The following is an 11931-nucleotide window of genomic DNA, read 5'->3' as shown; positions in this document are numbered from 1 at the left end:
TTCACTTCTCACCATTCAGTTTCAGTTCTACAATTCAATTTCAGTTCCAAAATTCAGTTTTTTGGAACTTACATCCGGTTCCGGTTCAAGCGCAGATTAATAGAACTACGTTTTACTAGCGGACCGAAAGTGTTACTGACAGGAACCTACAGCGTCTTGAGCTGAATTAAGACTTCAGAAGTCATTCGTCATGTCAAATGACCAGCAGATAAACTATCAGGTTGGTAATAAATGTATTACATGTATAAGAACAAGCGTCATGTTAACAAAAGATAGCCGTACAGTAACTGTTATGCTTATTGTAGCTGTTAGCTAAAAACGCTAATTTAACGTAGTTTGCCCTGAATTCAGCTTTGACAACAAATATGATCGACTGTTTCTAGTAGAATTCCAAAGTTGTCATCTTGGACCCTGTCAGAGTACCCCCTCTGTATGCTTGCATAGGCCCCTACAGTAGGGAAACATGCAAAACGGTGTCCAAACCTTTGTGTTTTATCTTTATTTATGTCTTACACAGCATCCCAACTCTTTAGCTGACTTAATAACTTTAGCTATAGTGAATAGTTAGTCTAATTCATTAGTGCAGCATTACTGGATCACCTCTGTTTGAAGTGATATAATATGATATACAACTATCACTGAAACAGCAAACTTTGTAAATAAGCAAACAACACTTCTCATTCTCTAAACGTTTGGCCACAGCTGTAGATTACACTACCAGTGCTTGTTCACTCTTGACAATAATTACATTTCTAAATTGACTTTGTGCATTTACAGGTAAACAATATCTAATATTTTATCTAAATGACTGCTTTGTCTTTGAAAAGGGTGAAGAGCCTGAGGCCGGTGACAGTCCAGTTCTACTCTAAGTACATCCTTACAGTGGCTCACAGGACAAGGCCACATTCCTGTCCTGCCAGAAGAGAAGAGAAACTTCAGAGTCTTCATGCAGTTCAACCACACCTGTCATATTCCGTATGACAGGGGTCTCAAACTCCAGTCCTCAAGGGCCAGTGTCATGCAACTTTTCCATGCCCTCGAGGACTGGAGTTTGAGACCCCTGCTGTATGGTGTTCATGCTGTTTTCCACTCCACAGTTACAGCATGTCTGACTGCCTGTTCAGCATATGCAAAAATATATGAGTTTAAGCATGTGATGACTAAGGCCTTCCATTATGGTGTTTGTCATCACATGTCACAGACATCTGGATGATCATTTGGAATAAACAAAACTAAAAACTTGTTACTTCATCTTTTATCTTTATTATTATTATTGTTCTTATTTTACACTTTTCATTGTTAGACATTAGGTTTATTTGTAGTAGTCCTTTCCAACGTCTTTCCCTCTTCCATGTTACTGTGTCAGCATCTATTTGGGTTTGGAAGTGGAACAGAAAGTAAAGAAATCCAAAGTGCCATTAAAACCAGGAGAGGTTCTTATATTTCAGAAGAAGGGATTAATTCAAAAGAAATGACCTCAATGCCATATTTTATTTAGGAACCCTAGAGAACACTTTGCAAAATAACACATTCTTATAATTTCACCCTCAGATGAGCCAAGCTACGACTGTCAGAGAAGGTGATGTAGGTACAGAGCATATGAGAGTGGTTAAGTTAATGTCTCTTGTCTAGATGAAGGCACAAGAGGGATCAATGGCAAGGCGTAGAGATTCAGTATCTTCAGTCTTCAGTGGACACTCCATTTCTGGCACAAAACTCCTGTAAAAGATGGTCGATTTAGGAGGTGACCCGACAACTTCAGCCTGTCAAACATATTAATGGAGCAGTATGCTTTAAAAAAAAAAAAAAATCTAATTAAGCATGCACTCAGTACCCTAAGAATTATTTATGGTAGTTAAACACAGTGATATTTGTATATCACTTCAAACAGAGGTGATCCAGTAATGCTGCACTAATGAATTAGACTAACTATTCACTTTAGCTAAAGTTATTAAGTTAGCTAAAGAGTTGGGATGCTGTGTAAAGATAAAACACAAAGGTTTGGACACCGTTTTGCATGTTTCCCTACTGTAGGGATCTCTGCAAGCATACAGAGGGGGTACTCTGAGAGGGTACAAGATGACAGCTTTGGAATTCTACTAGAAACAGTCGATCATATTTGTTGTCAAAGCTGAATTCAGGGCAAACTACGCTAAATTAGCGTTTTTAGCTAACAGCTACAATAAGCATAAAAGTTACCTTACGGCTATCATTTGTTAACATGACGCTTGTTCTTATACATGTAATACATTTATTACCAACCTGATAGTTTATCTGCTGGTCATTCGACATGACGAATGACTTCTGAAGTCTTAATTCAGCTCAAGACGCTGTAGATTCCCGTCAGTAACACTTTCGGTCCGCTAGTAAAACGTAGTTCTATTAATCTGCGCTTGAACCGGAACCGGATGTAAGTTCCAAAAAACTGAATTTTGGAACTGAAATTGAATTGTAGAACTGAAACTGAATGGTGAGAAGTGAAACTGAAATTATTCGAGAGCTGCATTTTTAAAGGATAAAATGCAGTTTCAAAGCAAATCAATTCATTTTCAAACCATAAATTCAATTTCAAATTAGACTAATTCAAATTCAGTTTTCAAAAGCATTTATTCAAGTTACAATTCAGATTCAATCTGAGCAATTCAAATTCAAATTGAACTTATTCAAATTCAGTTTCTGATGGCACAGATTTCTGCCCATACCCAACCTGCTGTTCAGAGCCGACTCCTCTCATGGATCAATGGCCTCTGAGCCTTGATAATCTCTGAAATTGATTGGCTGTCTCATTGATCATTACTTCAGCATTAGCCAATCAAACATCTTTCCAAGTAAACAAACATGGCAAATAAAGACATCCCCTGAAGTTTAGTCCCGGAGGAGACGCAAGAGATGTGAAGATAATATATAAACTGAAATCCCTCTTGGAAGAGAATATCAAATCATAAGAGTGCTTAATATTTCACTGACTTGATGAAATATGCATTGTAGCTCAGAAAGAAGGAAAAATGCAAAGATTTGGATGCATTATGTATGAGAAGGTCCGCTGGCGAAAATGACACTGCACTGTTGAATAATCGTCATTTCACTATCACCCCAGTGCAATGAGATATTGTTATTACTACGCATCACTCAATTCATTTGGAAAGTGCATACAGTTTGCATTTTGTATTTAGAGCCTAACTTGTGCGTGCACAGCATCCAGATGCTCACTAATGAATTAAAGCAATGACTGTTGTGTGTCCTTTGCCTCTGCCTCATTTAATAAATTTCACTACAGTACTGTGTTTTAGAATAGAAGAGTATATTACCCATGCCCAAGTGCTACTTTGATGCAAATATTCATTGGGATTATAATAAAGGAAAAACAACTGAGGTTAGTGCATTTTTATACAGACCAGAACTGTCATGGGTGAAGACAAACAAAAGAAAAAGAAAAGAAAACTGTGTCACCACGGCTGCCATTTCACACGGCCACTTTCAGGAGGGACACCCGTGGCCTGAAAAATAGAAAGAGAGATATAAACATGCATGGATTTCCCATCCTGGTATCATGCTGTTATGGAATACAAATAACAGACAAACATCCACAAACCATTTTGCACGTTATTCAATGCATTTTTTTTCCTTATGTGTCATTTTCAGGTCACATAGTGGAGGGTATTATATCCCCGACTCTAACTACCTCATGGCATTTAATGCTCTAAAATAACACGTAGAAGATTGAAAATGGGTGGAAATCACACACAAAGTCTGTGTAAGGTTTATATGCTATTCCATAATATCAGCTAGATATCTTGGAATATATATATATATATGTACAGATAGATAGATAGATAGATAGATAGATACATACATACATACATACATACATACATACATACATACATACATACATACATATAGATACATATAGATATTCATGTACGTACACAGATGCCCCTGAGACAATCCAGCAAATAGAAACTGGATGCAAGATCCTAGCAGGCAGGCCATAGATGGAAACAACACAAGAAACTGGCTGACATAATATGCAGGAACAGGACCCTTGAGCTCCCAGGCCTCTGATAAAGGACCCAAGCTTGAAGTACAAAGTACTGGACCAGTCTTTTGAGTACTTGTACTTATGGCCATTGATCAAAGGTCTTTGATCAATAATCAATGGGCTTTGATCAGTGGTTGTTGATCAATGGTCATGACAATTTGCATATTAATGATCAAGGAACTGATGTCACAGCCCATTGTTCCTTCAGTGGGCTAGTTTCAGTCATTGTACAAATGTACTGTTTATAAGGCTGGGGAAACCTGCACTCAGCCAAGACTGAAGAAGTCACTTGAATGAGTTTTGAAATGTTTCTCCCACTGAAAATGCTATGTCCAGATGAACAGAATCAACCTTTTGGGACCTACAGGACTTTGTCAGCCATGGCAACCCATGCCATGAAGATCCCTGGGCTGAGTCAGCAGAGCGTTGTCAACTTTTACACATTATGCACCTCAACACTCAGTGACAGTGCTCTGTAACTTTGTGTGTTCTGCCACTTAACAGCTGAGTTGCTGTGGTTTGTAAATGCTTCCAATTTGCAATAATACCCCTCACAGTTAATCATGGAATATCAAGGAAAAAAGAAATTAAATAAATATCATTGTAGCAATGGCAGTATGCTATTAAAGTGCAGCACTCAAATTCAGGGAGCTTTTCAGAATAAGAAATGTTTATAAGGCAGATTAAAGTAGTGCAGTGCTTGTTTTCTCAGCACAGAAGAGTGCAGCCCTAGGCAAAAACACTGTATACACTCTAGAGGACACATTTACCAGAATAATAATAATAATAATAATAATGGATACTTTATTGATCCCCATGGGGAAATTACTTGTTTTTCTCTGCATTTGACCCATTCACTCAGTGAAGCAGTGGGCAGCCCACTAAGCAGGCGCCCGGGGAGCAGTGTGTAGGGACGGTACCTTGCTCAGGGGTACCTCAGGGTAGCCGTTAAGTGGATTCGAACCGCCGACCTTCCGATCATGGGGCGACCACTTTACCTACTGAGCTATCCCTGCCCATGGGACTAAGATGCATCATGGGACTAAGATGATGGTGAAATCCAACACTAGTTCTAAAAGCACTGTAGCAGATAGTTATTCCGCTGGTCTTACAGGAAACTAGACTTACGTGCCTCCTCTGAGCTCTGCTTGCAGAGAGAGGCCAGACACTTTAGCCAATCACAGGGCTTTTCAGACCAGATAAGGTGAGTAACATAGAGAGTGAAAAAAGTCAATACAGAAGTAAGACAAGGTGCCACAAAGGTACTGAAAGTGCAAAAGTGCAGTTTGAATCCTGCGAGAAACCAAAAGTGGGTCCTGACTTACATTTAGCATATGCCTGTGCTCATCTGGTAGAAGTGTGGAAGAACAAGGAGAGAACTTTTTTTAAAAAGAATTTGTATTTTTATCATGCAGCACATCTTACAGAGAAAACTCAGCACAGTCAGTATCCCCTTCTGCACAGAAAATCATCATTATGAACCGTTCAACTGTTGTCCTCTGCAAGCGCTGATTAAATAAAAAAAAATTAAAAAAATGATAAATAATAAGAAATAACTACAACTTGTACAAAACACACCCAACATATAAAAATTAATGCAGTGCAACCTTATTACACTGCCAGTAATAAGGTATTACTACCTTATTACTGGCATCCAACTTCTTTAAAGCTGTGCTTCACCTTTACTAATCCTGTTGCAGTTGGATAAAACACACAAAAGAACAGGGTTTTTTTAATACTCACCACAGAGCTAGTGCCCCTGCTCTGAAGCTTCAGTGGCAGGGAGCCACTACACAATAAAAGACAAACAACTGGAAGGAAAAGCTTTACTGCCCACTGTATTATGAGACACACAAGAACTACAGTTAGCAACTAAAGTCAAAATGTTTTTACACAACAGTAGCAGAAATTTTCGTTGAATAAAAACACCGATGCATTTAAATAATTCCTCTGAGGTACAGAGAGAAAGGGTTGCTAATAATGAAAGTAGCAATAATTGGTTTGGTATACTTTGGTATACGCATAGTGATGATTGTGAGAGTTCAGAGGTTTGAGCACTTTTTCACACTTACTAGTGCTGCTTAATTTGATCATTGCAGATAATATGTTAGTGCAGGAAGTAAAAAATATTAGATTCTTTTTACTTTCACTCTGAATTTCCCCCAGTTTTGAAACCACAAAGCAGAATTTAACTCCGGTGGATTACTGCAAATAGATGTTGACAACATCTACATGATTTTGTAGACATCCTGACACAAATACAAGTTAAGGATGCCACACATGGTATTCAGTCTTAAAGCCATGCTGCTTCCAAGGTGTTGATATTTGCACACAAATCTTTTGGACAGGAAGTTTTTAAAGAGTAATTGCATCACAGCAGGAGGCTGACTTTGATGGGCAAAGGATCCAGTGTTTGCTATGGATGTGTATACCAGGCTCGGGGCTTAACCCTCCTCTCGTGTTAGGGTCGGCACCGACCCATTTTAAATTTCAAATGCATAAAAAAATCACATACATTTGTTTATTGTATCAAGGCTTTTTGACTTTGTCAGGAACCTCTATTTCTACAAAATAAAACAAAAAAAAATATTTTCACTAAATTATAAAATGCCCTAGTTGAAATTATGACCTTTGTGTTGTTAGGGTCGGTTTCGACCCAGGTATAATATTATGAGTATAAAGCAATAATTAAAGCCAAAACTGAAATCATAAGTGCACTGTCAGCTAAAACGCTTACAGCAAGCGCCTCTCCTAATCATATGAGCTTTAGGGGATTCTTATTTTGCATGTTTTTTGCAGTATACCCGCACAAAAACAAAACAAAATAAACACGGGCATGTGAGGTGAATTCACTATTTGAGTGGCCATTTGACTTCCAGAGTGCACATTTACAATTTGCAGCATACAAAAAATGAGAAGAAGATTCACAGTGAGCTAAGTTCAGGATCATATTTTTGGTGAAAATGAAGGAGAGGACACAGAGCAGCATAGCGATTCAGATGGGCAGGTTTCTACGGAAGAAGGCAATGTGGACTATCATCCAGAAGACACAGACACATCTGATCAGAGGTGGAGGTCGCTGGTGCTGAAGCTACCCCTGCTGAAAGATTCAAGTCCAAAAATGGTAAGATCTTTTGGAGCTCAGTACCTCATGATGTACATGGCAGGGCAGCTGCTGCAAATGTCATCAAAATGACCCCTGGAATCACAAGGTTTGCTCTGACCAAAGTCAGTGACATCAAGAGATGTTTTGAGATATTTATGCCATTGTCACTAGAAAGAATCATCATTACTATGATAAACCTTGAAGGAAAAAAAAGTCCATGGCGACATGATGAGGAATACCTGGATGCTTTCGTTGGTGTTCTTCTTGCTGGAGTGTACAGATGCTGCAATGAGGCCACTGATTGTCTATGGGATGCATCGACAGGCAGAAACATTTTCTGGGCAACGATGTCACTTCACACATTTGATATCATTTTGATTCAAGAGTCCTCAGATTTGACAACAGAGAGACCAGACCGAGGTCTGACAAGCTTGCTCCCATCAGGGATGTCTGGGAGAGATGGGTGCAGCTTCTACCACTGATGTTCATCCCAGGGCCAGTGACAGTGGATGAACGTCTTGTCCACTTTTTGAGGAAAATGCCCCTTCCGGCAATATATACCCAGTAAGCAAGGGAAAAACGGCAGAAAAATCTGGGAAGCCTGTGATGCAAAAACCAACTATGCCTGGAATGTACAGATTTTCACAGTCAAAGCTGCGAGTGGCACCCCTGAGAAGAAACAATGAAAATGTGTGGTCCTCCATATGACCACTGGACTGCAGGATCACAATATCAGCTGTGATATTTTATTTTATTTTTTACCAGATATGACCTCGGACAAGAACTTCACAAAGGAAACTGAGGTGAAGCTGTATCATTGGGAAGTGATAAAAAGCCCACAATTACCCACGGCTATAACCAAAACAAAGGAGGAGTGGACTTTTTCTTTTTTTCAGTTTATATTAAAGGTCTACTGCTAAAAAAACAAACTTTTTTTGTCTTTTCTTGATGTAAATGTCTATGGGTCGGAATTGACCCGTAACACCATAGATGTCATTTTAGTTATTAATCTTAAAATGAAAAAAATCAATAAAACAGATTTATTTAAGAGATGTGTCCTATACCCCTCAGTAATACTCAGGTAACACAGAAAACTTTTATTTATTAATATGATTCTCTTGAGGTTAATTTTACAGTTTTTTTTAATTGAAATCGAGGGGTATAGTGACAAAAAAAGACCCAGAGGCCCACGCCAAAGGTATTAAAACCAACATTTTCATGGATAAGGAAGCCTAACAAGGTAACCAAGAGATGAGAAACAAATTGGATGATAACTTATTGTTTTTAGTATATTTTATAGCTGATTTAATTCACGGGTCAAAACCGACCCGCTAACATAAGAGATGATAACAGAAAGCTAACACGAGAGGAAGGTTAACTCTGAGTAACACAAACAATGAAATGCTCTAGGCTCAAACAAACAATTTTATCAAGGCATTGCACAGGGAGGAGTGTAATTTGATGTAGCGTGTATATCCTGGGCACATCTCTTTAAAGGCACCAGTTTCCTAAAGTGCACAATCCAGTGTTTTACAGGTCGACTACCACAGGCAAAAGAGCTCACTGGCTGAAGTCCCTCAACACGCGTGAAACCCCCTAAACCTTGAGAAGCCTGGAAAGTGCTATTTTTCCATTTAACTTGATAAAATCTTAGACTTTTACAGTTGCTGTTTTCTGCAAGGTTTGATTAGACGTTGTGAAACCCTCTGAATGCACACGGTTAGAGGTTCTTTCAAAACACACTTGAAATAGAGTGGGTTTGAAAATGGCTTATACAAAAGCCATTTTCAAACCCATCAGTTTTATATGAGCGGGTAAAAGGAAGTACCTTTCATACTGCTTGTTGAAAGGCATGGGTGACTTCCTTGAATGATTAGAGAGATTAAAATGTTTAACTAACAATGCATTTAATAGCCACAAGAGCAACGTAGTAAGCACAGTGTGCCTAAACACTTTGGCAAAAAGCACACTGACTTTTCCAACAGAATCTTAAACACAACACACATACTACCTGGCATTCAGCCACTTCGTGTGTGCCAGAATTTACATTTGTTGTTTCTGATTGTATTTCCTTTTGTGGTAGCTGTTTTGTTGCTTTTTTTCTTTTCTTTTCTTTTTTTCAAAAAGACATGTTTAAAAAGCTCTGACTTGTAACCTTCAGTTCTGAGTTGATTGACCCTGTGAATGGAGACTCACTGTTAGGCTCAGAACAGGTGATCAGAGGTAGCTCGGTCTGTTCAGTCTGAGCATTTTGACTTTTAGTTAAGCATGTGCTTTGGTAATGAACAAAAGCCATCAGTGGAGCTCCAGCTATGATTTAACATAACACAGGGTAAGCAAAGTTTTTACATTTGAATGCAGGGGTACTGGAAATATGACCATTTGTCAATGTAGACTGTGAGATTTTTTTTAAGACAGAGAAAAAAAAAGAACCATTTAGTTAACACAATGAAATTTTGGTCTGTGTTATCTACTCAATCAACATTGCATCAACTGTGAAATTCTTGGCCAGTTCTATTAGTGGTGTGTAAAATGATAATTTGACAACATCAAAAATTGATACCAATACTTTTTGGTCATTTTATTCAGTTCTTTTTATACATAGATAATTATTGCCCCCTATAATTTGTAAATTACTTTCTATATTGGCCCTCAGTGATACTTGTTCAATATGTATTCAGTATGCTGCTTCACTAAGTGTTCCTTGCTATTACTGGTTTGGCCCTTCATTTTGCCTTCAGAATTCTTCATGCTATAGATTCAACAAGTGTTGGAAACATTCCTCAGAGATTTTAGTCCATAGTGATGTGACATTATAATAGTATAATAGATGGGGGCTGCACATCCATGACTACATCTCAAAGGTGATCTATTAGATTGAGATGTGGTGACTCTGGCATTGTGTCATTTAACTAAAGTTGAATACAGTCAATGAATAATGAATACAGTCATTGTCATGTTCAAGAACTCAGGGAGCTTTGTGGTGAGTTATCATGCTCCAAGACATGTTCAGCAATAATACTCACCCAAAGTGTGCCCTACACTATAGAGCCACTAGAACCCTTGACTGCTGGTACAAGGCAGGATGGAGCAATGCCTTCATGTTGTTTATGCCAAATTCTGATCCTACCATTGGAATGTCACGAAAGATATCAACACTCATCAGCCCATGATTTCTTTTTTCTATTTTTTTTACTGTTTCTATCTATCTAGATATCTATTCTATTTCTATAGTCCAACTTTGATGAGTCTGTCCTTTGCTGACAGACATGGCACCTGCTGTGGTCTTATCAGCTTCGTGATTGGATGTGCAGTTACTTAAATCGCCTTTCTTCCCAATCCTGATGCTCAGTTTGAACTTCTCCATGTCTGCATGCCCAACTACACTGTGTTGCTTCCATATGATTGGCTGATTAGATATTTTCGGTAACTAGCAGCTGAACAGGTGTCCTAATGAGTGGCTGGTAAGTGTCTATATTGCTGAATACTTAACGTAACTGTGCTGAAAGCTTTCCATTATTCAGTAATTTAAACCAGTGGTTTTGTCATATCTATTCAACTGTAACCCAGTGGGGTTAAAAGAAATGTGACAGCTGCTGAAGACAACGATGTGAATAAAATAGATGGGACAAATTTTAAAATGGATTAAGCTACAAAGTCACAGTCCAAGCCAGTAGTAATGAGTTTGGTGACATTCATTTTTGACATTTAAAAATCTTGCTGAAACGCTCTCTGTGCTAAAAATAAATAAATAAATAAATAAATAAATAAATAAATAAATAAAAAAAGAAGAAGAAAAGAAAAAAAAAATTTCAGTGTTTATTTCAGAGGTTTTTTGCAACTGCTTTAAATTCTCATTTGTGCTTTGATATTGAGTGTATGAATGAGGATATTTAAAAGTGAATGACAGAACCTTCATGGTCAGCAATTACCATTGTAACTGACCCACAGTTGAAGCTAAGTTCAAGGTGGAAAAGAACAAGATCAGATAGCAAAAGATCTCAAGTGGACCTGAGAACAATATAAAACTTGGATTACTGGTCCTCGGGTTTATTTGTGCCCTGTATAAAAATAATTTTCTTCATCCCAGGAAAGTTTTTTATTCCTTCTTCCCTCTCTTCAAAGTTTTAATTTCTTGTCCATTTCCCAACAACTTTCTGTAATGGCAGAGAAGCAGGTAGATATCATATGCATTACTGAGACGCATGTACAACAAGAGTGAGGAATTTGCGCCTGTGGCTTCTGAGAGGTGGTACATTTTGGTGATTAGACAATGACGCAGTTATATGTTTGTAGCCTGTTGTGGGCATGGTTAGTTTCTTTTTTGCAATGGATAATGAAAAGTTCTCCTCATTCCTGGGTTTGCAAACCCAAGGCTCCTGGTAGCCTGATCTTTGAAGGAATGAGATCATAATATGCAAACTTTCTACTATTTCACTATTGTAAAAATGGCCAGCTTGTCTTGGCACAATAAAAACACCACAAAGAATAAACTTCACAAAAGTAAGAAGATAAAAATGGAAGGCACTATTTGTTTTAAAGCCCAAAAACACGGCTGTTACACAAAGAATGGCGGAAGATGTTACATTCCTGTGTGTAAAGAAACAGACTTTGTGGCTTTGTCTCAGTTGAGATCCTTGATTGACAGGCGCGCCACAGAGCTGTGTTCAGGCTGCCTTATTACTGGTTTCACTCTCAAGGAGAATAAGGGGGGAAAAAAGACAAGAAAAAAATGGATGCCTCAAATAGGCTTTTCCCTCTCTGTGTGTCAAAGACTAGAGAT

At 38.2% G+C, this 11931-nt stretch overlaps 1 protein-coding gene across 1 annotated transcript in view; it reads right to left on the bottom strand.

Annotated features, from left to right (window-relative positions):
* Nucleotides 1-3446: 3446 nt before the first annotated feature.
* The window catches only part of LOC146644106 (uncharacterized), a 47111-nt gene continuing 38626 nt past the window's right edge, over nucleotides 3447-11931 (bottom strand). The window contains exon 7 of the mRNA XM_085395481.1: nucleotides 3447-3497. Within this exon, the coding sequence (XP_085251607.1) occupies nucleotides 3447-3497 (51 nt within the window). The remainder of the gene's footprint in view (nucleotides 3498-11931) is intronic.

The sequence above is a fragment of the Rhamphochromis longiceps genome, linkage group LG22 (genome assembly GCF_057381845.1).
Source record: "Rhamphochromis longiceps isolate RC_006_pf linkage group LG22, R_longiceps_female_GT1.1, whole genome shotgun sequence".
NCBI classification, from domain to species: Eukaryota; Metazoa; Chordata; class Actinopteri; order Cichliformes; family Cichlidae; genus Rhamphochromis; species Rhamphochromis longiceps.
Note: the sequence above shows the minus strand (reverse complement) of the source record. Positions and strands in the feature narration are given on the sequence as shown.